The 26,458-nt window shown below is 38.7% G+C and overlaps 1 protein-coding gene across 1 annotated transcript; it reads left to right on the top strand.

Annotated features, from left to right (window-relative positions):
• Positions 1-18,027: 18,027 nt before the first annotated feature.
• LOC125195218 (uncharacterized) lies at positions 18,028-22,449 on the top strand. The gene is made up of 4 exons (XM_089057436.1): positions 18,028-18,937; positions 19,026-19,244; positions 19,840-21,831; positions 21,928-22,449. Exons 1-4 carry the CDS (start codon positions 18,028-18,030, stop codon positions 22,269-22,271), a joined length of 3,465 nt encoding a protein of 1,154 aa, XP_088913562.1. The 3' UTR covers positions 22,272-22,449.
• The last annotated feature ends 4,009 nt before the right edge of the window (positions 22,450-26,458 follow it).

The following is a 26,458-nucleotide window of genomic DNA, read 5'->3' as shown; positions in this document are numbered from 1 at the left end:
CAAAATTTTCGTTCTCTTGATTCGTGATCGAATGGAAATCGTTACATTTCCTTGTTTATGTTTAATGGTGAGGTTCGCAAAGAGATGAAAGCTAAAGTAAGAAGTTAGCAAGCAAAACAACCTCGAATGTGCGTACAAAATATTTTCGAACCAAAGGTGTTCGAGTACCTTACATACATAATGAACTAGCATCTAATTACAAATGTTTGAATGAAGCAATGAGAGGAAAATCAGGATTTCATTTATTTCACTTCGGGCCTCCCTCTTTAAGCCCAAGTCGCGACCTGTTTTGAGCAGCCCGTCAGGCCCAAGGCAGCAAGGTGGCAGCCGAGATTTGCAGTTCCACCTGCAAGGTAAAAATAAACATTTATTATTTGGGAGACAAGAAGAATTAAAGGGAGCTACTATTAGGAACTTGAGGCAACTTTCCTTTACCAATGAGAGACTAGGATATACCCAAAAAGGGCAAGTCAATACCTGCAACACCCTCTCTTCAAAACAGCCCCTGCAACCTTCTTGTACACTTCAAAAGCAAACAAAAGCACATCAATGCAAGGTTTTGGAACCAAGCCTAACAACAAGTTTCATTAATAAAAAGTAGTGAGGATCAAAAGACAAGAGATATGCTGGGCATAAAAACAAAAGGAGATCAGCCTCATTAACTCCTCCTAAGGTACACAAAATCAGCCTATAAAAACCCCTCCACACTACATATGAACTCCCTTTCACATACTTCAAAATTTCCAGCAGTAAGGAGAGTTAGAGAGTGAGTAAGAAGAGTAATAGTAAGGAAAAGAGTGACGGAGCTCCCTTGCACCACCAGCTTGAACCAAAATCCGCCAGCCACTCAAAGAGGTAATCACCACATCCATTTTATTACATCCATTCTAGAACATCAAATATTAGGCACATCATGATAGACTTTAAACCACAACACAGTAACTATAAGTTTTTACAACAAAACTTCAGCCGATAGAAGCACTTCAGTTTTTCATGTTCAAAATGCAAAATTTACAGTAGCATATATATATGTAAAGACTCTTTCCAGTGAGCTAAATTTATCTCCAAGATCACATCCTCAAAACACAATAAACAAAAGGTCTCCAACATAGCTACTGCCCAAGTCTCAACAAAATACTTAGTAATGAAAGGAAGTATAAGAACGTAGCTTTAAGACCGAGGGGCTCCCTCGGAGACCACCGTAGACGGCGAGGCCAGGAGGGCGGCTGCGGAGACTCCACGGGCAGCAGGTTGCCCGGCTGAACAGCTCCAGCAGCGGCTGTCCCACCGTACATCGGTCGGCGAGGTGGTGGCTGTCCAGCGCAGCAGCAACGACGACTCGTGAAGGACGGTGGCGGCGGCTGCCCAGCTCTGGACGGCGGCGAACAGTGTCAAACGCCAGCAAGGAAAGCTAGGCAGGCGTGACCGCCCGCATGCACCGCTGCACAGCCGACGGCGTCCGCGCGAAGCGACGGCGAGGGCCGACATGGAAGAAAGTGACGCCGTGGAAGAGAGGCGACACCCCCTCCCCTATCGGTGAAATCGCCGGAAAATGCGAGAGATGGAAAGAGGAGTCGTTTCTGTCACAGAGAGAGTGAGAGAGACAGAGGGAGCGACGGGGGTGAGAGCAGCAGCAGGCGGTGACGGCGGAGGGTTTCGCCGGTGAACCGGTGACGCTGGGGAGCTGGAGCCGGCGGTACTCCGGCGACTAGGTGGGGCGGCGATTCCACCGAGAGGAAGGAGGAAGAAGGAGCTAGGGTTGTTCTTTCAATTTGGGGATTTTTGATTTTTATGAAATGAGAGAGAACGATGGATATGGGGGAGTGTTTAGTTTGGGCCAGGCTTGGTGGACTCATGTTTAAGTTGGCTATTTTTCTTTTTGGGCCACTTCATCAATTAAGTTTTAGGTTGGGCCACTAATTAAATTAAAGTAGGTATGAGGGATCTAATTAAATCATGGGCCTTACTATGTTGTGGATTTAATAATTACTGGTCCGCTAATTATTTCCACGAGGATAAGTCTAAATTTCCCGGGATTTAGTATGAGTGCTCAAATAATTAATTTTCCCGATTTAATTAAATCTACTGATTTAATTAATATTCAAGAATTCTAGAACTCTTCTAGAAATTTTTTTTAGAATAAAACGATCACGCACTTAGGATGCATTCATGTTTAAGCTTAATGGATATCTCAAAATCTAATTAAGTATCATTTTATTTACTAAAGGGGCGTCTTCGAACGTCGTCTAAGACCAAGATAAGGAAATTTCGGAAGGAGCGTTAGCTTTTGAGGTGGGCATTTCTTTCAAAATGTGATTTCAGTATGAAAATGTGAATCTTTGCTCAAGTATGTTGTCATGCCATGTTTTGTTTTATGATTACCTATCTGCTTGGCTATGCCAATTTAAGTTAAATCGAATTCGGGTCCCAGTAGGGCCGCAAACCCTACTCGGACTAGTGTACACATAAGGGGACCGTGAGCTAACAAAGGAGTTGGCCGATCCAGTGACCGTCGTGGAATGTGGCCACATTCCCGGTTCACATCAGTTTCAGATATGGTATATCTATGTTATGTGATTGCGCAATCAAATCTTTACTAAAGGAAAAGTATTTTAGTGACTCGGGTCTTTTAAGTAAAACCCCGTGATCACTTAACTGTGGCATTGACAATTTAAAATAGAACTGTTTTTGGCAATGTGCCCACTGAGTATATCAAATACTCAGCCCTGCATGTTATTTTCAAATGTGCAGGTTGAACGTGGACGAGCAGGCGAAGGTGTTGGGAACGATCCTTAAATAAGTAGATAGGTAACCCAAGGTAGCATGTCTTCATACGTGCTATTTTGTCTTGGACTCTTCCGCTGCAAATCTAGAGTTATGTGCTAGAAAGCTATGAACTTAGTCTTGATTCTCTGAACACGTTTTGAGTATGTACCCATATGCCTTTGATACTGTTGATTTAAGTGATTTCATCCTTTCTATGTTGTCCCTTGATTATTGAGAATTGTTTAGTCGCGAAATAGCTACGCTCACTAGCACTAGGGAGTTGTGGTCGTGACAGAGTGGCATCAGAGCAACGTTCTTTCGCTCTGGACCCAAGAACCTTCTTTTCAAGCCTTAGTCTAGAATGATAGTACTAGACTAGAATAGTACTAAAATGGAAAGCTTAAAAGGACCCAACACCTCGACTCGTCACGTTCAACTGCAGCAATGAGGTAAGAAAGAAGTTTTTACTAGAAAATTTTCAGTTATTCATGAAAGACCTTGATAAAAGGAAAAGTGATTTTCTTTCTGAGGATATTGTGAAAACATTCAACGTTTTCAAAAGCTTGTAAATTCCAATTTTTCCTATGAACTATGGAATTTCAAGTTTAAATGTTAGGCATAAGGATGTCTTGAGACAAATGCTAAATTATTATTAATTACACATGCTCGATTATGTGAAGTATAATGATAGATTAAGAACTTTTAGAAAGTTACGAAATGACTAATGCATGCGAACATAGTATGCCTAAGAAGTACATTAGGCTGAACGCTCTTGAACAGTGATATAAGTTGATGACTTCCTTTCCGCTTTCCTAAGCGATAAAACGAACAAGTATATGCAAGTTAGGGCAAAACCCTAGTTTTGTTTCAAAATGAGGAAATATAGATGAATGTGTCTAAAAGTGGACCCCACACCTTTTCCTCTACCCTATCTCTTGACGAGACCACGATCCATGATGTTGTAATTGGAACAATTCCAAATTTACAAGAATGAACCTAACAAATTATAAATAACCCATCTATTCTTAGATGGTAACGATCACACGAGATACGAGAAACTACCTACGGCACATGGGCGTCTGTTGAACGTTTTAAATGATGTGAACAACATGAAGTTCCCTTTGTCTTCATGATCTCAATCATAACCAAAATGAGCGTACCCTCGATCCAGTTAAGGAGGTGTATCCTTACACGAAAAGATATCGTACCTACGATCTAATTAAGTGATCCAGTCTTGCGTAGCAAATCAAGGAGGCTACGCGATTTAGAAACAATGCTTATAGCACGCTGTGAAGCACGATGGAGAGTGCAATGTTTTACGAGAATGACCGTCCTGACTTATCGAGAACATTATGAAAATATGACCTTCAACGACAGTTATTAGTAGTAACACCAGGAATCCTAGCTTGGAATGTATGGCTTCCTATAACGCCCTGATCATGTCCGAGCTCCGAAAGAGCAAACAAGGGGGTGTCACATAACTGGAACAGATGATTATGATCAACAGTACTTACTTGGATTCCAATCGATTTCTTTCTATGAACCTCCTTAATGAAAATGCCCTCGTCTACTTTAGACTTTAGATTTACTTGCATTTATGCAAGTCATGCCTCACTTTTTCCTTTCCTATGAAAGTTGTGACTCTCTTTCAGTAGGTTGGCTATAGTAGTTGAGCTCCTTGTTTAGAAAATGTAAAGCGTTGAATTCATAAGCTTCGGTCATAAACCTACGATTCTAAAGTTGCTTACGACCATACCCTCTAGAATAATCTCCTTTTGAACATCCTTAAAAGGGTGTCCTGCCGTCTATTTAAGACCTTTGATTGACTCGCGTTTTGGCAAGTAATAAGTCACTATCATTTTTTCAACGAAAGTGGTGACTTACTTTCAAATCTTAAATTTAGAAGACTCGTATGTTCTCAAACATCTTTGTTGGTTGTTGTCTCCTATGACCCCCCATTTGCAAGATCAATATCCTGGTTTCATTAACTCTCACGATATAACTTCATCCTTAAGTTGCTTATTGTTCAGACATTTCTCCTCAGAGAATGGCACAAAAAGTGGAACTTTTGTTCACCTCCTTATTTGGCAACCATATTGTGACTATTTCGTTCTTATATGGGTGAATTTGTTTTGCCCAGTTCCACTACGTGCATTGTTTCTAGCTCATGATTTCTTTCTAAAACACTGAGTTAAGGCTAGTGTATTGCATATCCCTTGATGTATTGGACCTATTTGATCGATCGTTCCAAAAAGTTTCTTTCATCTTGGTTGCCTCTAACCAAACTTGCGAACCCATTGACGTGATTCCACAATATCACATTATGATGTCGTTAAACCATGATAAACATTGATTCGTGGCAATTGCCTATATTTCTAAACTCTTCCATGACTGATAAACTCGGGCTTTGACATGTTGAAACCATCATCCTTAATGTTCAGATCTTTTCAATTTGAGCCGACAATTGAAATATCCTATATGGTAGCCCACTATTGAAATTGAGAGATAATTCAACTTCATCCTATTTTCATGATCCATCTCATGTTATTCCAAGCTTCCATCAGAAGTGAGTTCACAATCTCATGGGTTTACCTAAGACCATTCGAACCACGTAGTTCTCTGATTGGTCATGATAAGTTCAATTGACCTCAGTGTTTGCCTTCAAAATAAATTGTCGCAGCTTGATTAAAGAAATTTTCAACCATGCTTCTTCTACGCAATTTCAGATCCTATCCAAGTTAAGACTGATCGATAAATCGTCGAGTTCTTAATACAAGACTCTCATGGAAGGCATAACCTTAATTCCGTATAGATACAGATGACCGACATACATGCAGAAGCAATACGCCAACCAGAAGCGACGGTATAGATAACAACATGAAAAGTTGACTATTCGCACCTGTGTGCCACCTGTAACGAGCTACTAAGGGATGGAATGTTACGCTATTTACGCAGGTAATAGGACACAAAAAGAGAACGGTAAATGAGTCTTATATACGTATAGACCTAATGACTCTTCGTCTTCGTCGCGCAAGACTTATTTAACTAAACAATTCAGTGATTGGCGGGCAAATAACGAAGTGAACTAAGAGAGACACAAGAAATGGAGATCAAGATCATCGTTAGGAAATGAAATCTAGTCAAAATATGAGCACTGTCATAGATTACGGATGTCTTCGACAAGAGGAAAATCGTCTGGGATATGGCGCAATAAAATCAACGAAAGGAAGGAACGATCGAGAAAATGGAAAACGAACTTCAAATGAGAGTAAGAAGCAATAGCTTGCCCCAAAACCACCGCAGAATGGGGTAGACAAACCGATCTCAATAAGAGGGTTGAGTACCGACCTAAGGCCGCTCCCTGTGCTAAGTGGTCAATAAACCACCACGGGGAGTACAGAGTTAGGACATATAGGTGCTTTAATCATGGCAGAAGCACATTTTTCCACGGGATGCTTGAACAAGAATACTGTGGCAAGGGTGGACATTTCTCTAGAGAATGCCCGGATAAGAATGCTGGAGTAAGAGGGAGACAGAACTATCAGGGGCAGCGTCCGCAACTGCGGGCACTTCAAGCTGAGCCGAAAGAAAAAGCGGCCCTACCCCAAGTTCCACAACACCAGCGGCAGTTACGGCAGAGGCTTCCCACTCAGGCCAGAGCTTTTGCACTGAGACAGAAGCAGCCTAAGATGGAGCAAGGGAACCAGGAGCAGGGCAATCTGGCAGGTATGGGAACTCTCCTCAACATACCTATTGCCATTTTGTTTGATACTGGTGCATCACACTCGTTCATATCAGCACCTTGCGTGGATACTTTAGAACTACCTACTGATGCAATCGAACATAAGATGAGGGTGTCCTCACCCGTAGGAGGCCTTATAGATATCTCACGAACTTGCTCGAACGTAGAATTCACTATGGAAACCCTTAAGTTAGTGGCTCACAATTTGCATGTGATGTTGATGTGGAGCGTCGACATCATATTGGGAATAGATTGGTTAGTCGAAAACTACGTTACCATTCTTTGTAAGGAAAGGCAGATCTCTCTGCAATACCCAGGGAAAGAACCCACAATCTTTCACGGAATCTCCATGAGGCGACGAAGGTCCATAATTTCTGGACTACAAGCAACCACAAAGATAAGGAAAGGATGCTCTGCATACCTCGTGTATCTGAATGGAGGAGAGAAAGAGGACCGAATGATAGAGAAGGTAGCAGTGGTACGAGAATTTCCGGATGTCTTTCCTGACGCACTACCAGGATTGCCGCCAGACAAGCAATTAGAATTTACAATTGATCTCGAACCAGGATCAGCCCCAGTATCGAAGGCACCATACAGAATGGCGCCTAAAGAGTTAGAAGAACTCAAGATACAGTTACAGGAACTACTAGACCTGGGCTTCATCCGACCCAGTGTGTCACCATGGGGCGCACCAGTGCTCTTCGTAAAGAAGAAGGACGGAACACTGAGAATGTGTATCGACTACCGAGAGTTGAACAAGTTGACGCTCAAGAACAAGTATCCTCTACCGAGGATTTGATGACCTTTTTGACCAACTTCGAGGGGCTGGTATATTCTCAAAAATGGACTTGAGATCAGGCTATCACCAACTGAAGGTCCGACCAGACGATGTACCCAAGACGGCGTTCCGCACCAGATATGGTCATTACGAGTTCACTGTAATGCCTTTCGGGCTTACAAATGCCCCGGCGGTGTTCATGGACCTAATGAACCGCGTGTTTCACCCGTACTTGGACAAGTTCGTCCTAGTCTTTATAGATGATGTACTTATCTATTCGAAGAACGAGAAGGAACACGAGGAACATCTGAGAACCACCTTAGAGACGTTGAGAGCCGAGAAGCTCTATGCTAAGTTTAGCAAGTGTGAGTTCTGGCTTAACGAGGTGAATTTCCTTGGACATATAGTAACGGCAGAAGGGATCCGAGTGGACCCTACAAAGGTGGAAGCAGTACAACGTTGGCAGTCACCAACAACACCTAATGAGATTCGAAGTTTCTTAGGTTTGGCTGGATATTATCGAAGGTTTATTGAAGGATTTTCGAAAATAGCCAGGCCAATGACTCAACAGCTCAAGAAAGGGGCTAAGGTCAATTGGACGCCGGAGTGTGAGGCAAGCTTCCAGTTGTTAAAAGAAAAATTGACCACCACACCAGTCCTAGCCGTGCCAGCACCAGGAGCAGGTTATGTGGTGTACACAGATGCATCAAAGATCGGACTTGGATGCGTATTAATGCAGAATGGCAAGGTGATTGCGTATGCGTCACGCCAATTGAGGCCGCACGAGTTAAACTACCCCACTCATGATCTGGAACTAGCGGCAGTGGTACATGCCTTGAAGATTTGGAGACATCACCTCTACGGAGTTCGATGTGAGATCTTCACGGACCACAAGAGCCTTAAGTACTTCTTCGAGCAGAAGGATTTGAACATGCGACAACGCAGATGGTTCGAATTAGTCAAGGATTATGACTGTGGTATAAATTACCACCCAGGCAACGCGAATGTAGTGGCAGATGCCTTGAGCAGGAAGACTACACCTCAAGTGGTCACCTTCCTCACACAGAATGAGGAGCTTATACGCAAATTTGCTAAGATGCGACTGGAGGTAGTAAGAGCACCAGAGACGGTGGAAAGTAGGATCGCCACTTTAGTGATTGAACCAGACCTAAGGGCCAAAATTGTTGAGGGTCAAAGGAGTGATGAAGCATTAGAGAAAATTCGACTTAAAGTGAGGACGGGAAAAGAGGTGAGTTACCGCGAAGAAGCAGATAACGCCCTCACGTTTGAAGGGAGATTATGTGTGCCCAATGACGAGACTCTCAGGAATGAGATCATGAGCGAAGCTCACGAAACACCCTATACTGCCCACCCAGGAAGTACGAAAGTGTATCAAGATATGAAGAAACAGTTTTGGTGGGATGGCATGAAGAGGAGCATAGCGTCGTTTGTAGAAAGGTGCTTAGCATGCCAACAAGTGAAGGCTCTATATCAACGACCCTATGGGAAATTGCAACCCCTAGAAATTCCCGAGTGGAAATGGGAGCACATTGCGATGGACTTCGTGACAGGATTGCCAAAGTCACAACGAGGGAATACTGCTATTTGGGTGATTATAGATCGCCTCACCAAGAGCGCCCACTTTGCACCAGTTCGTATCACTTACGGATCGGACAAGTTAGCTCAGATCTATGTGCAAGAGATCATACGGTTACATGGAATACCGGTGACGATCACATCAGACCGTGACCCGAAATTTACTTCTAGGTTTTGGATAAGCCTGCAGCAAGAGCTAGGCACCAGGTTGAATTTCAGTACGGCATTTCCATCCACAGACTGATGGGCAGTCTGAGAGGACAATTCAGACCTTGGAAGATATGCTACGGGCCGTAGTGCTCGACCGCGGAGGAAAATAGGAGCCAGTACTACCACTTATAGAGTTTGCTTACAACAACAGTTACCAGGCAACTATAAACATGGCCCCATATGAAGCACTGTATGGGAGGAAATGTAGATCACCGCTTTACTGGGATGAGGTCGGTGAGAGAAAGACGCTTGGACCGGATTCTGTAGAGGAAATGATAGAGATCGTCCGCCAGATCCGTGAGAGAATCAAGGAAGCTCAAGACAGGCAAAAGTCTTACGCGGATGCTCGCCGAACCGACCTGCAGTTCAAGGCGGGAGACAAAGTTTTTCTAAAAGTATCTCCGTCTAAAGGAATTTTGAGATTTGGCGTCAAGGGAAAGCTAAGACCACATTTCATCGGATCCTATGAAATTCTAGAAGAAGTCGGTCCTGTGGCGTACAGATTGGCACTCCCACCGAGTTTCGGAATATGCACAATGTCTTCCATGTGTCACAATTGAGGAAATATGTGCTCGACCCAAAACACATAGTCCACCAAGAGGAAATGGTTTTGGAGCCAAACTTAAGCTATGAAGAGAAGCCAGAAGCAATCTTGGACCGGAAGGTCAAGGAGTTGAGGAATAAATTTGTTGTAACAGTGAAAGTTCTATTGAAGCGTCGTGGGCACGAGGAAGCTACATGAGAATTTGAAGATAAAATGAAAGAGAAGTACCCAGAGCTTTTCGTTTTGGCATGAGCAAATTTCGGGACGAAATTTTCGTTAAGGAGGGTAGAATGTAATACCCGCTTCTTTAATTACCCCGTTACGTTAATGCTTAATGACGAACTACAAAATTTTCGTTCTCTTGATTCGTGATCGAATGGAAATCGTTACATTTCCTTGTTTATGTTTAATGGTGAGGTTCGCAAAGAGATGAAAGCTAAAGTAAGAAGTTAGCAAGCAAAACAACCTCGAATGTGCGTACAAAATATTTTCGAACCAAAGGTGTTCGAGTACCTTACATACATAATGAACTAGCATCTAATTACAAATGTTTGAATGAAGCAATGAGAGGAAAATCAGGATTTCATTTATTTCACTTCGGGCCTCCCTCTTTAAGCCCAAGTCGCGACCTGTTTTGAGCAGCCCGTCAGGCCCAAGGCAGCAAGGTGGCAGCCGAGATTTGCAGTTCCACCTGCAAGGTAAAAATAAACATTTATTATTTGGGAGACAAGAAGAATTAAAGGGAGCTACTATTAGGAACTTGAGGCAACTTTCCTTTACCAATGAGAGACTAGGATATACCCAAAAAGGGCAAGTCAATACCTGCAACACCCTCTCTTCAAAACAGCCCCTGCAACCTTCTTGTACACTTCAAAAGCAAACAAAAGCACATCAATGCAAGGTTTTGGAACCAAGCCTAACAACAAGTTTCATTAATAAAAAGTAGTGAGGATCAAAAGACAAGAGATATGCTGGGCATAAAAACAAAAGGAGATCAGCCTCATTAACTCCTCCTAAGGTACACAAAATCAGCCTATAAAAACCCCTCCACACTACATATGAACTCCCTTTCACATACTTCAAAATTTCCAGCAGTAAGGAGAGTTAGAGAGTGAGTAAGAAGAGTAATAGTAAGGAAAAGAGTGACGGAGCTCCCTTGCACCACCAGCTTGAACCAAAATCCGCCAGCCACTCAAAGAGGTAATCACCACATCCATTTTATTACATCCATTCTAGAACATCAAATATTAGGCACATCATGATAGACTTTAAACCACAACACAGTAACTATAAGTTTTTACAACAAAACTTCAGCCGATAGAAGCACTTCAGTTTTTCATGTTCAAAATGCAAAATTTACAGTAGCATATATATATGTAAAGACTCTTTCCAGTGAGCTAAATTTATCTCCAAGATCACATCCTCAAAACACAATAAACAAAAGGTCTCCAACATAGCTACTGCCCAAGTCTCAACAAAATACTTAGTAATGAAAGGAAGTATAAGAACGTAGCTTTAAGACCGAGGGGCTCCCTCGGAGACCACCGTAGACGGCGAGGCCAGGAGGGCGGCCGCGGAGACTCCACGGGCAGCAGGTTGCCCGGCTGAACAGCTCCAGCAGCGGCTGTCCCACCGTACATCGGTCGGCGAGGTGGTGGCTGTCCAGCGCAGCAGCAACGACGACTCGTGAAGGACGGTGGCGGCGGCTGCCCAGCTCTGGACGGCGGCGAACAGTGTCAAACGCCAGCAAGGAGAGCTAGGCAGGCGTGACCGCCCGCATGCACCGCTGCACAGCCGACGGCGTCCGCGCGAAGCGACGGCGAGGGCCGACATGGAAGAAAGTGACGCCGTGGAAGAGAGGCGACACCCCCTCCCCTATCGGTGAAATCGCCGGAAAATGCGAGAGATGGAAAGAGGAGTCGTTTCTGTCACAGAGAGAGTGAGAGAGACAGAGGGAGCGACGGGGGTGAGAGCAGCAGCAGGCGGTGACGGCGGAGGGTTTCGCCGGTGAACCGGTGACGCTGGGGAGCTGGAGCCGGCGGTACTCCGGCGACTAGGTGGGGCGGCGATTCCACCGAGAGGAAGGAGGAAGAAGGAGCTAGGGTTGTTCTTTCAATTTGGGGATTTTTGATTTTTATGAAATGAGAGAGAACGATGGATATGGGGGAGTGTTTAGTTTGGGCCAGGCTTGGTGGACTCATGTTTAAGTTGGCTATTTTTCTTTTTGGGCCACTTCATCAATTAAGTTTTAGGTTGGGCCACTAATTAAATTAAAGTAGGTATGAGGGATCTAATTAAATCATGGGCCTTACTATGTTGTGGATTTAATAATTACTGGTCCGCTAATTATTTCCACGAGGATAAGTCTAAATTTCCCGGGATTTAGTATGAGTGCTCAAATAATTAATTTTCCCGATTTAATTAAATCTACTGATTTAATTAATATTCAAGAATTCTAGAACTCTTCTAGAAATTTTTTTTAGAATAAAACGATCACGCACTTAGGATGCATTCATGTTTAAGCTTAATGGATATCTCAAAATCTAATTAAGTATCATTTTATTTACTAAAGGGGCGTCTTCGAACGTCGTCTAAGACCAAGATAAGGAAATTTCGGAAGGAGCGTTAGCTTTTGAGGTGGGCATTTCTTTCAAAATGTGATTTCAGTATGAAAATGTGAATCTTTGCTCAAGTATGTTGTCATGCCATGTTTTGTTTTATGATTACCTATCTGCTTGGCTATGCCAATTTAAGTTAAATCGAATTCGGGTCCAGTAGGGCCGCAAACCCTACTCGGACTAGTGTACACATAAGGGGACCGTGAGCTAACAAAGGAGTTGGCCGATCCAGTGACCGTCGTGGAATGTGGCCACATTCCCGGTTCACATCAGTTTCAGATATGGTATATCTATGTTATGTGATTGCGCAATCCAATCTTTACTAAAGGAAAAGTATTTTAGTGACTCGGGTCTTTTAAGTAAAACTCCGTGATCACTTAACTGTGGCATTGACAATTTAAAATAGAACTGTTTTTGGCAATGTGCCCACTGAGTATATCAAATACTCAGCCCTGCATGTTATTTTCAAATGTGCAGGTTGAACGTGGACGAGCAGGCGAAGGTGTTGGGAACGATCCTTAAATAAGTAGATAGGTAGCCCAAGGTAGCATGTCTTCATACGTACTATTTTGTCTTGGACTCTTCCGCTGCAAATCTAGAGTTATGTGCTAGAAAGCTATGAACTTAGTCTTGATACTCTGAACACGTTTTGACTATGTACCCATATGCCTTTGATACTGTTGATTTAAGTGATTTCATCCTTTCTATGTTGTCCCTTGATTATTGAGAATTGTTTAGTCGCGAAATAGCTACGCTCACTAGCACTAGGGAGTTGTGGTCGTGACAGCTGCTGTTCCTAGTTCACTCCCTTTTTTTTGTTAATTTTCAGGGACAGACCGATATGGTATACTGTGTCAAAATTTGGGGGAACGAGGTAGTAATTTTTTCAAAGAAGTGAAGAACAATATTTTAAACTTTGATTTCAGTCTCAAGATTAATTAGTGATTTCAAAAATAATTAATTCAGCGAAGAAAATAGGATTGGAGAAACATGTGAATATTGATGGTCTAGCAATATTAATGGTTCATTCACGTTTTCATATAACAATTCAAATGAGGCAACCCCCAGGTTTTGGGCAAGGAAACCCCAATCTTGTTTGCAAGCTGAATAAAGCTATATATGGGCTCAAACAAGCCTCTCGGGCTTGGTTCTTTAATGTCCACTCGGTCCTCTTATCCTTGGGATTCTCTCAATTAAGAGCTGATGCCTCACTTTTTTACAAGATCAACAATTCTGAAGTTATCTACTTGTTGATATATGTTGATGATATTTTAATCACAGGTTCTAATCCTTCTTCGATCCAACAAGTAATTGATCAACTTGGCACTCATTTTTCACTCAAAGATCTTGGGGAAGTGAAACATTTTCTTGGTGTTGAGGTGTCTAAAACAAAAGAGGGACTTCACCTCAACCAGGCTGCCTACATCATAGATCTTCTCCAAAAACTGAGTATGCAAGAAGCCAAGGGATATCCTACACCTATGGTCTCTAATTCTCATCTTTCTAAATCCAAGGGGAATCCAACTGTTGACGGGAAGATGTATCGAAGTACAGTAGGAGCACTACAATATGTAACGATCACACGTCCTGAAATTAGTTTCAGTGTGAACAAAGTGAGTCAATTCATGTCATGCCCTTTGGACTCACATTGGAAGGCGGTGAAACGAATTCTTCGCTATTTGGCTGGATCAACTGACTATGGAATACATATTCGAGCCTCGAACACAGTGGTCAGGACATTCTCAGATTCGGATTGGGCTGCTGATCTCGATGATAGAAAATCCATAAGTGGGTACTGTTGTTATCTTGGTGTTTTGATTTCATGGAGTTCCAAGAAGCAAACGGTTGTTTCTAGGTCCAGTACAGAGGCAGAATACCGTAGTCTAGCTCAAGCAGCTTGTGAGGTAACATGGATCAGCTCACTATTGAGTGAATTGCAAGTGAAGCAAAGGACGACTCCAACAATTTGGGTTGATAACTTGAGCGCAATCGCATTGGCGTCTAATCCTGTATTGCATGCGAGGACCAAACATGTGGAACTCGATGTACATTTTGTTAGAGATAAAGTGGCGAAGAAGGAGATCGACTTGAGACATGTTCCAACCACCGATCAGGTTGCAGACATCATGACCAAACCTCTTAGCTTCCAATTCTTCGGAAGATTTCGGAACAAGCTCGGGATATGTCCTCTCTCTTCCCTCGAATTGAGGGGAAGTGTTAGCATTCCTCATGAATCAGATGAGAAGTCTCATAATAAAGAGTGAAGAGTCTGCAGTTACACATCACATTAAAGAGGAACATGTAAAGTTGTGTTTCAATAATGAGAATTGTCTTCTCATTTTCTCGTTTCTTAACTAGCTATGCTAAGGTGTATTAGTCTAGATCCTTCCATTGAGCAATATATATAGAGATAAAATTGTATGCCCATGATGATCAATCACCTTATGAAAGTGACTATACATTAAATCTCATATTCTATGTTTTGATCCTATCTCTCAAAAATGGGTCTACTGCATTTCCATTACATGGTGTTAACCAACACACTACGAACATTTGATAACATATTCCTATACACCATGTTATACATTTTGTTTTTGGATTATGATAATACAAGTCAACCTAGTACATCACATCTAAGATCTAAAGATAGATGCATTCAACCTTATTAATATTCACGTAATGGTATTAATGGTTATGTTTTTTATTTATTTCTTTATTTCCAATCTTGTCACTTAGTGATCACTTCCACATATAATGGCATTAATTTCAAGTTGACTTTTAATTATTTGTTACTCTACACTCCACCGTACATATTCCAATTTTATACATTACTCCTTCGTTCATCTGTCGCTGAGTCATATTCTCTTTTGGGTTGTTAGCTGAGTCAATTTTTTTTTTGCAAAAGGCGAGTATATTTCTCTCTTATTTTCTCTCTTAATTTCTCTACTTTTTTCTTTTCCTACTTTATTCTCCATTCACTTAACTCATTTTTAACACAATTTCTTAAATCTCATACAGAAAAGAAACGTCTCTACCACATACGGACAAAGGAATTACGGAGTACTATATTTTGTGTTTGCTTTTCTTTAATTTGTGATGAATTGTTCAAATATGATACTAATAGAATTCAACCTAGTACTATGTAAGTTATTCCATTGGTCATGTTTGGTTGTCAGGATTTTGTGTGGGAAAGTAATCTAATTCCTTATATTTTAAATTCCTGTGTTTGTTTCAATTTTTAATCAGACTGGAAAAGTAATCAGAATCCCGGAACAAGGAAAGTTAGTACAACTTTTCAGGATTCTGAATCCTAACTTTTCTTAGGTATTCTCTTTCCCAATTTTAGGATTCTTACATATTTAATACAATATTATTATTATTATTATTGTTATTATTATTATTATATTATTATTATTATTATTATTATTATTAGTTTTATTATTATTTTTATTATTATTATTAAATATAATATTTTAAAAATATTTTAAAATTATAAATCATATTTAATTAAAGTATAATAAATAACTATAATTAAATTTATTGTAATTATAATTGTATTATTATAATATTTATATATAATCATTATTATAATAATAGTAGTTAATAATTTATTAAATAATTATAATATAATTATAATATAAATAATATAATAATAATAAATAATAATTATTATTGTTTTATAAATTAATAATTAATCAATAAAATCGTAGTAAAATTTAAATTATAAAATTTATTTAATTATAATATCCGCAAATATTATTATAATAATAATAATAATAACAATAATAATATTAATAATAATAATATTTATTAAATGATTATAATACTTCATGTAACTATAATGACAATTATATTATTATATATTATGATGGATGATCCACATTTAAACTATCCATCGTAATAATAAATATAATAATATAATTATTATCATTTGTAATTAATAATTTATTAAAAAAATTTATATTATTATTTTTTTTATAAATAAAAAATAATATAAAAAATACTAATAAGTACCATATATTTAGTTTGGTGTTTACATCAAATATAAAATATAAAATCTTGATATTTTCCAAACAGTGAAAAGTAAAGTTATTAGGAATCATATTCTCGGGATTCATTTTTCCGGAAATTATTTTTCTTTCCAACTTTACTTTTCCGTCAACCAAACATGGCCATTATTTTTATAAATCAATCCCGGTGTACTGTTCATTTGTAATTTACTCAACCGACAATTGAAGCTAGTAGTACTATACTTATTTTATAAGATCCAGTTAAGCATGCATGGCGTGATTTATGCAGTTCATGTGTAGAAAATTTTCATTTGTTTTATTAAAGAGGAGTTAGCTGTCTTTCACAAAGTTTTATTATATTGTTTCAAATGATATTGTTTTCCAATAAATATAAAATCCTTACACCCTGAGTCCCTGACAAAAGACAAAACACTTCTTTAAACAATAATTTCTACACACCAGGACCAGTTTGGTGGACAAATTTTTATCTGTGCTATTGTGTTTTGGTAGACCAATTACAGACAGAGTTCCGTCGCCCCGATTTGAGGCAATATTACACTTTTGCCCTCTTCTCCCTTTGTTGAACTTTCAAATCATGCAGGTCGATCCGAAGAGGGTTAAGATAGCTTCCTCGACGGATTGGTGGTGGGTCTCATCTCATCCAGAGGCTGCCCCTTTTAGTGTTGGAAATAGTGTAGCCTTTACACGGGCAACTCTTGCTATTACAAAAGAACCAAAAATTAGAGGTAAATAAAACAAAAGAAATACAATAAAAGAACAAGATGCAAACTATTGTCTTCTTCAAGTCGAGTCGAGGTAACCCTCTCTCCGCAAGACGAGATACACCCCGGCTAGTGCTCACGGATTGGCGCAACGTCCCCAAAGATGAAACGACTTTCCTCCTACCGAGTAGAAGCACCTCAAACTCGTAGGCTCCGGCGAACTTGAATTGGAGGCGAGAACCGAGCAATGTAGTGCTCCTAAGATGCGAACTAGAATGCTTGAACTTAGAGAGAAGAGAGAATGATTGTTGGTGTGTTCTCATCTCTCAAAACCACACCTATTTATAGGATAGGGGAGCCTACATGAAAGGTCTTGGTATTAAGGCACTCCGTAAACATTTTGGAGGTTACACCATATGAAAGGCCAAAGGCCTAGCCTTTAGGAATTTCCCTCATGATACATGTTCCCTACATTTAGAAACTTCTTCGGCTCACTCACCATCAAGCAGCTTGGGCTGTCAACTTTGATTTCTCAACTCTGTAGGTTGGTTTGTGAGATTATAAATTTGTTGCATGGTTTCATAATTGTGTGAATTGAGATTGCGAGGTGCTGTAAACTATAGCCTATCAACTGTTTGGGAAAATGTTAAATCGCATGTTTCCTGACTTTGTTATAAATTTTGGAGTTATAATATATCCATTCTTGAATTTGTTTGAAATGATTTGTTAATCAACTTGGAAATGAGGGTAAAGGGACAAAACCGTACTTCAACCTGGAGGTCAAAATTTTCAATCTTGCTTGTTATACAATTTCTAATCTTGTTTGCTGCCAATTGCCAAACAACATATTTTTATGTTAGCATGTCATACTAAACACTTGTTTAACAACTCATTAGCCCTAACAAGGAATCTTTAATTAATGTCAACTTACTAGTATATTGCTTATACATATTTGCATGGCTCATATTATCGTAGAAGAATATCTCCCTCTCTATCACTGTCTAATTATAATCAATCAACCACACCTTTTAATTTGTAGGCATGAAGAAAATGTTTAATTGCATTCTTGCATATGCATTCCTCACCGTAACCTTTCAAACACCGTGTGTAGCCAAAATGAGCCTTGCCACTGATCAAACTGCTCTTCTTTCATTAAAGCAAAACATCATCTTTGACCCTTCTCATACACTTGCAGCAAATTGGACTAATTCGAGCTCCGTCTGCAGCTGGATTGGCGTGTCTTGCAGCTTGCGTCACCATAGAGTAGCTGCATTGAATCTCTCTTACATGAATCTCTCCGGCAGCATTCCACCACAACTCGGGCAGCTATCCTTCCTCGCCTCCCTCGACCTCACCAGCAACCTCTTCAGTGGAGCGTTGCCTCACGAGCTGTCTTTCCTTCACAGGTTGAAGTTCATGTCTCTCCGACTTAACAACTTCACAGGAGAGATTCCTCCTATATTTGGTCATCTACCACAGCTAGAGTACTTGAATTTACGCAACAACAGCTTTGTAGGTTCCATCCCAAAATCCCTCTCAAATCTAACAAGCCTGGAATTCCTCAACCTAAATTACAATTCTCTAAGTGGAGAAATTCCAAAAGAGTTAGGCAGACTTGAAAATCTAGATTCTCTGTATATTAGTTGGAATCATCTCTTCGGGGCTATACCATCAGCGATATTCAACCTGTCGAAGCTGGTGTCTATAGGGTTCACAGGGAATGAATTGAGTGGAAGTCTTCCAACAGACATGTGCACCAATCTTCCATTTCTTGTACAGATCTATTTTTCTAAAAATCAGCTGAGTGGCGCGATTCCGACAAATCTATCACATTGTTCAGAGCTACAGCTGCTGTCCCTCTCCTACAACTCATTCACTGGGCAGATACCTGCGGAAATCGGCTACTTAACAGCTCTTCACACTCTATTCCTCGGTGGTAACTATTTGAATGGTATTGTTTTTATTCTTACCATACTAGATTGATGTAGTAGTATAAATTTGTGTATGTTTGTTAAAATTGTTACTAATTACTTTGACAGGTACACTACCAGCTGAGATTGGCAATCTTCACAACTTGGTTTTTTTTGCTGTTGAAAAAAATCAGATTGGGGGCTCATTCCCTTTCAGTATTTTCATGAATATGTCTTCTCTGCAAGAATTAACACTATGGAGAAACAAGTTCACAGGGAATCTTTCAAAGGAGGTTGGAAATCTTACAATGCTAATCGAATTATCAATTTCAGAAAACTACATGACAGGTAATTGTCCATGGAGTAAATTTCATATTTGGTCCTTAACATATGACCATTTTACGATGTTGGTTCGGAACATTTTTTTTTATTTTCGAATCCCAAACAAATGAAAACAAGCTGGAACTGGTTCTTTTTTTATGACACCGTAAAAAACCGGAGATCAATGTTGTTTAAGATCCATTTTGAGGTAATAAGAATCTTGTAAAGAATAAAAAGGAGGAAAGGCGACGCCAGTTTCGTATGGTCAATAGCTTATGACCATATGTTTAGGACAACTTTAATCTTTACAAGATATTGCATATGCTAATCAAAATTCGCTAAATCGGTCAAAATGGATTTTAAATAGCATTGACCGTCAGTTTTTGATGGTGATGTAAAAAATGACCAATTCTAGCCCGTTTTCGTTTGTTTGGTATTCGAAAATAGAAAAAATAAATGTTCTGAATCACATAATGGCTATATGTTAAGGACCAAAATGGATTTTGATTGTTCATGCAACCATATGCTTAATAGGAGTATTAACTAGGAGAAAAAAATGTTAGGATTGTGTAATTTTTAATCAGAATTTGATTACATTTGGCGCTTTAATCTTATTTTGCAGGGATTATTCCCACTGAAATCGGGCAACTTTACCAAATGTATAAATTATCAATAGATGACAATAACTTGAGTGGTTCAATTCCAAATGGCCTCTTTAACATTTCTACACTTCAAGTTCTTTCATTAACTGAGAATGCCCTCTCTGGAGTTCTTCCACCCAATTTGTGCCAACATGAAGCTCTTCCCATTTTTGAAGAGCTCTATCTTGGCGAAAATTCCATCTCTGGACCAATACCCAACTCTATCTCCAATTGTTCTCAACTCAGATTTCTCTCTCTTAATGAAAACAAATTCAGTGGTTATATACCTACTGATCTCGGCAACCTAAGACTTCTCCTACGCCTTGACCTGTTCAGCAACAATCTTTCTTCAAACCTCGATTTCATTACCTCATTGTCGAATTGCAGATCTTTAAATCGTTTGGGTTTAGGTGATAATCCTCTGTACGGCGCCATTCCAACTTCTATAGGGAATTTATCTTCCTCGCTCCAACAAATCTATGCCGCCGGCTGCAAATTGAACGGCGCCATTCCTGCTCAAATAGCCAATTTAACAAGCTTGGCGGTCTTGAATTTCCATGACAATGAGTTATCTGGTAATGTTCCCCTCTCAATCAAACATTTGTGTGACCTTCAAGGATTATATCTTGGTGCTAACATGTTGAAAGGCCCCTTTCCGTATGCTATATGTGATTTATACAACCTCGTTCATATAGATTTGAGCCGAAATCAATTCTCAGGCTCAATTCCTAATTGTTTGGGTAATGCCTCTTCTTTAAGAGTTGTTTTTCTAAACGCCAACATGTTCCATTCAAGTATACCATCCAGCTTATGGGGCCTTGAAGATTTGCTGAATCTGGATTTTTCCTCAAATTCATTTACTGGGTTTTTACCTCAAGAGATAAGTAACTTAGGAGCAACAATATCTATTGATCTCTCCATGAATCAGTTGTCAGGGTCTATTCCCGACACTATTGGAAAGTTGCAGAATTTGGCAAATCTTTCTTTGGCAAATAACAGACTAGAAGGTTCTATTCCAGTTTCCATGGGAAGCATGATCAGTTTGGTGGCACTTGACTTGTCCCACAACAACCTCTCTGGTTCAATTCCAAAGTCTTTGGAAGAGCTTCAATACCTCAACTATTTCAATGTCTCTTTCAATAGTTTGAGTGGAGAAATTCCTAGTGGTGGCTCTTTCAGAAACTTTACTATGGATTCTTTTAAGGGCAATGAGGCATTGTGTGGAATCCCGAGATTCCATGTCCCAATTTGCCTAGCTGTTTCTAATCATGTATCAAAGAGGAAGAGGGTTGAACGAGCTTTATTTGTTGCTTTTGGAGTTGTGGCTTTCGTTTCAATTGTGTCTTTGGCTTTTATCTTATTTAGATGCAAAAGGAAAGATAAGACAACTAGAGAAGTTGATGAGTTGATATCCATTGTGCCAGAAAGAATATCTTATTATGAGCTTATGCAAGCAACTGCACATCTCAGTGAGAGCAATTTGCTTGGAATTGGGAGTTCTTGCTCTGTTTACAAAGGAATTCTTAACAATGGGAATGTTGTTGCTGTTAAGGTGTTCAACCTTCAATTACAAGGCATTTTGAGGAGATTTGATGTCGAATGTGAGATACTTCGTAGCATTCGGCATAGGTGTCTGACAAGCGTCTTAAGTTGTTGTTCTAATGAAGAGTTCAAGGCATTGGTACTTGAATATATGCCCATGGGAAACCTTGATATTTGGTTATATTCTCATAACCACTGCTTGAATTTTATGGAAAGATTGAATATAATGATTGATGTTGCATCTGCTCTGGAGTATCTTCACCATGGTTGTTCAACACCTATTGTTCAAAGCGACCTGAAGCCAAGTAATGTGTTGTTAGATGAAGATATGGTTGGCCATGTAAGTGATTTTGGGATAGCAAAGTTACTATGCGATGGAGATAGCATGGTGTTAACCAACACCCTAGGAACATTGGGTTACATTGCTCCAGGTGAATTGTTATTCTACATTAATTATGTACTGTATATACTTATAAATGATGTTTTATGTTTACTGACTGGTATAGTATGGTTTTTTGTGATTTTAGAGTATGGATCAGAAGGACTAGTCTCCACAAGGTGCGATGTGTATAGCTATGGTGTGATGTTGATGGAAGTATTCACGAGAAAAAGGCCAAGTGATGACATGTTTGTTGGAGATCTAAGCTTGAAGAGTTGGATCGAAAGGTCAGTTCCAGAATTCACATATCAAGTTATAGATGCCAACTTAGTAATGAATGTTGAAGAAGAAAATGGTGACAAAATTGTGAAATTCACAACATCCATATTGGAGTTGGCATGCAAGTGTTCTGCACATTCCCCTAATAAAAGGATTAATATGAAGGAAGCTATAGCAGAGCTGCAGAAAATCAAACATGGGTTTTTGGGATGAAGCTTAAATCACAGAGGGCAACACCTTACTTTTATTTGGTGAAGCAAATGCAGAGAGGGTTATGAGACTTGCATTGCTATCAGTGTAATTCCATTCGCCGTTTTGTTTTATATTTTCTATGCTTTGTACATTGAACTTGTCTTGATCTACGTTCTACATCTAATTTTATCTTTTCAAACTTTGTCAGTAAGTAGATCTGAATTTTCTCCCAATTTTTTCTGCTTCTCAACTCCAATGTTAGGATATAGTAGTATTGTAGTAAGTAGATGATAATGAGGTAAAATGAGAAATTGTCACCTTATTTGGTAAAGCAAATACAGAGAGGGTCCGATATTTTTATGAGCTTTACATTGCTCTGTAATTCCATTGACATGTTTTCATATTTTTGGTCGGACCAGACGCACCAAGTACCTTAATCTGTTTCATTTTTAGGACGATTATATTATTCACCCATCTTGCAGAGTCTTGCAAATACTAATGTCAACAAGAAATAATAGACCATAAATATTGGGATTGTGAGAAAAATGAGACAATATAGACACAAACAAATGTATATATTTTGTTTGGTAGGAAAGATATGATAAATTATCATAATTAAGTCTAAATCGTGTAACTACTAATAAGTGCTTGTTTAGTATTTTAGATTATGCCAAAATATATGAGTTATATGGACTTATTCTTTTCGAGGGGATGCGATCAATTGCTAACTTAATCTTTAATTGCTAACTACAACTAATTTAAAATCATAATTTTATAGAGATCTAGTAGTTTATAAATTGACATGTGTAATTTCATTTTATTAATATTTAAATTTAAAAAGATAAGAAAACCACCAAAATTAGGGCTTTTAATAGAAATGTCAATATAGTGTATTAAACATATCAATATGATTCCTTGAAAATGTCAACACAATTTAGCATTGAAATTATATATGCTTTATATTGATATAGAGGTGTGATCAAATACAAACCCCTATTTATAATACAATCTACAAACTTTAATCCTACACAAACCCCTATAATTAATCTACGGTTAAGAATGTACTTAATTTCAATGTCAACGGATCCTACAATTCTATCAACATGGGGTATAAATGGAAATTGATTTTGTACCGCAGTTATATACATCCTAATTTCACTCAACCTTCCATTTTAATAACAATCATCTTTTTTTAGCACATTCAGCCGTGTTGACTTTGAATCATGCCCCTAATTTATCTCCATTATTCCAAACAACCAATATTCAGATTTATGGATGCCAAAATCATCATTTTACCATCAATATTCTATACAATCTCATCGTCCAAATTGGTATTTTATGGAGTTGTCTTACGAAGCTCAAGATATGTTCTCATGCTAATTCCACAAATGTCAGCAAAAAACGTCCCATAATGTATGCATAAATTTCAGAGAAATGTCACTAGCAACGCAAATGTTAATATGTCAACAGACCTCCAAAGACACTTACAAAATGTCATCCTAAATTTTGATCTTCAATTCACAATGTCAACAAACCAACATCTACTACATTTAAGCATGTCAACAGCAAATGTCTACAACTGAAGTTTTAGTATAATGTCAACAACAAATTTGTTCACCCAAAAACCAACAACCAATGCCATCGTGTGCAATGTTAACAGTAAAGTTTAGCTAAGTCCAATGTCAAAATCAAATTTCACAACCCAAATAAAAAGCAAAAATCTGTGTCAACAAAACATCAAAGTTAATCTCAAATTTTCAACAAATAAACAACACCCAACTTTCAATGCAGAATCTCAACAAATCATAACTTTTCAACAAATCAACATAACCAAAACTCCAAAATTGCTACCAAATACTGTCACATTTTGACTCCTATTCGAAACACGAGTGGCTGAATATTTTGTTATAATCATGGGAAGAAGATTACATAACAAATAGAAAAATGAGCAAAATGTCACCACGATTGAAAGAGCTCGAAAGACAAAGAATTTAACGAAGTTACAACCAATGTTTTAAAAATCGGATTAACCGGTGAACCGGCGAAGCTACTGGTTCATGGTTCAACCGGTCCAACCGATTTAATCACTGGTCGAACTGTTATATCATTATAAATGTGTATATATATAATTAAATAATATACCAAATATTTTTAATTCAATGAATGATAAAATATACAATGTATTAAATAATATATCCCAAAAATATTACACCTCCACCTATAAAAGTTTAGTGAATGATAGAATTTTATTAATTTTTTTTATCAAAAATATGATTAAATATACAAATTATACTAGTAGTAAGTTATTGTAAATAAAAATTTAATATTTTATGTATAAAAATAAATAAGTTCATTGTATTATTTTCAAAAAGTAGTGCAGCAAAATAATATTATACATAAATAAACATGAATTAAAAATATATATTTAGTAAATAGTGGTGATATATAAACAAATACTCCAGTAAACTTTAAGTATAACTCACATATTCATTATATGCATATATACGTATGGCATGTTAGATAGGGGTGATAACTCATTTAGGGATGAAATTTTATGAAAAAAAATGTCATTTTTGTTCATAAACTAGCAGTAGTTAGCTGTACATAAATAAATTGGATGGTAATTAAATATCATAATTAGTAGTACTAATTACTTTGCAAGTAAACACGAATTATTAGTTTATAATCATATAGATACAATATTTCGTGTTTAATATGTAAAAATAACTTATGTTCATATTACTACCAAGAAGTTCTTGTGGTGTAGTGGTAAAATTATTGGTAAGTTCACCAAGAGGTATTGAGTTTAACCCCTATTAAGGCCGAAATTTTAAAATAAAATTTTGAAAAACATTTAAACCGGTTTCCGGTTCCCAGCCAGACCGGTCTGGCGGCCGATTTCAATGGTTCATGGCGGTCGAACATGTTACTGGTTTTATAGGGCAAACCGAGCCGGATCACCACCGGTTCGCGGCCGGACAGGTCGAACCGGCCGGTCCGATTTTTAAAATACAACAAACACAAATAATTTAACAAAAAAAGCAGCAACTCCAGGTCACAAATCAGAAATAAACCTTTTAATAGCATCTGGAATTCTCATATAAAATTAGCAGAGAAAGTTTAGGAATACATGAAGTCAGTGCCTTCTCTACTAAATAATGAAGGAGAACTGAAATTAACCTTAAATAAAAGTTGCAAACACTGGAAAACTCGATTTTTACACAGATAAACAGAAAATATTAGAGAAAATTCGTGACAATTTTTCAGAATCGGCATGTGCTAGGGTTTTTTGGCCATAAAGCAAACCAAAATTCGTAAAAAACTTTCTTGAAAAGAGCCGCTCCCCCGGTTTCTTGTTGCATCATCATTTCTAGCACCTTAGTCTTCATAGAATAAATATCAACATCTTCCGCAAGTGGAAGTGTTGCTAGGTACTTGTCCAGAGCCTTTGTCCTAGCGGCAAGGAGCTCAGACATCAATGTATGAGGTGCCGAGTTCGAGCCCTCTTGACGTCAGTTGTAATTTTCTCCCTTGTTAGGAGTTTATTTGTAATTTCCTCCTTCATATAGGAGTTAATTTTTTTTTTTTTCAAAAGTGTTGCTAGGTACTTGATGCTAGTGGTTCTGTCGCATCGATCAAAAGTAGTCCTCCCATTTGGGAAACCAAAAACAAGCTCGACATCTTTCATGTCAACCACTAGCTCATCACCATTAGGCAGCTTGAGACTGCACCGTAGGTGATCAAAGTGCACTAAAATCCAATAGGCTAACGTTGTAGGAATAGACGCTACGTCGTAGCCGAAAAGTCCACCAAAGCCTGACAGCTGCTTTCTGTCTTTCAATTAGAGAATTCAGCATGCGCAAGAAAAACCAAGTAGTTCTCTTGATCCTAAGATGAGGTCTCTTGGCTTGTTGAGGGACGCCCACCACAGTCACGGCTTCACACTCCCTTCGCCGTCAACAACAACTTTTCCCTTTCGTTGACGTTTTGCTGATCAAATATAAACATATCAATAAGTACGTCCATGAGAACAGAATCAACATATCTCACTCCTATGTCAACAAAACACCAGATTTGTTGACATCTCTTTGCAAATCCGCATTATAACTTATACTTAGCAGTTAGACCCACTTTATATATGAAATTGAATCAATTACAGTTCAAAAATAAGATTAGATCAGTAATTTATACCATACTCAAAGCAAAAA

The sequence above is a fragment of the Salvia hispanica genome, chromosome 4 (assembly GCF_029641045.1).
Source record: "Salvia hispanica isolate PSC_SH4W2 chromosome 4, Shi_PSC_v1, whole genome shotgun sequence".
In the NCBI taxonomy this organism is placed as follows: Eukaryota; Viridiplantae; Streptophyta; class Magnoliopsida; order Lamiales; family Lamiaceae; genus Salvia; species Salvia hispanica.
This window is presented reverse-complemented; position numbering and strand designations above follow the sequence as displayed.

Bases quoted from the DNA above. Each gene is read 5' to 3' on its own strand.
- LOC125195218 (XM_089057436.1), top strand. From the start codon at position 18,028: ATGAAGAAAATGTTTAATTGCATTCTTGCATATGCATTCCTCACCGTA. The intron at 19,245-19,839 runs GTAATTGTCCAT...CTTATTTTGCAG, and splicing joins TTCAGAAAACTACATGACAG to GGATTATTCCCACTGAAATC. The intron at 21,832-21,927 runs GTGAATTGTTAT...TTGTGATTTTAG, and splicing joins ATTGGGTTACATTGCTCCAG to AGTATGGATCAGAAGGACTA.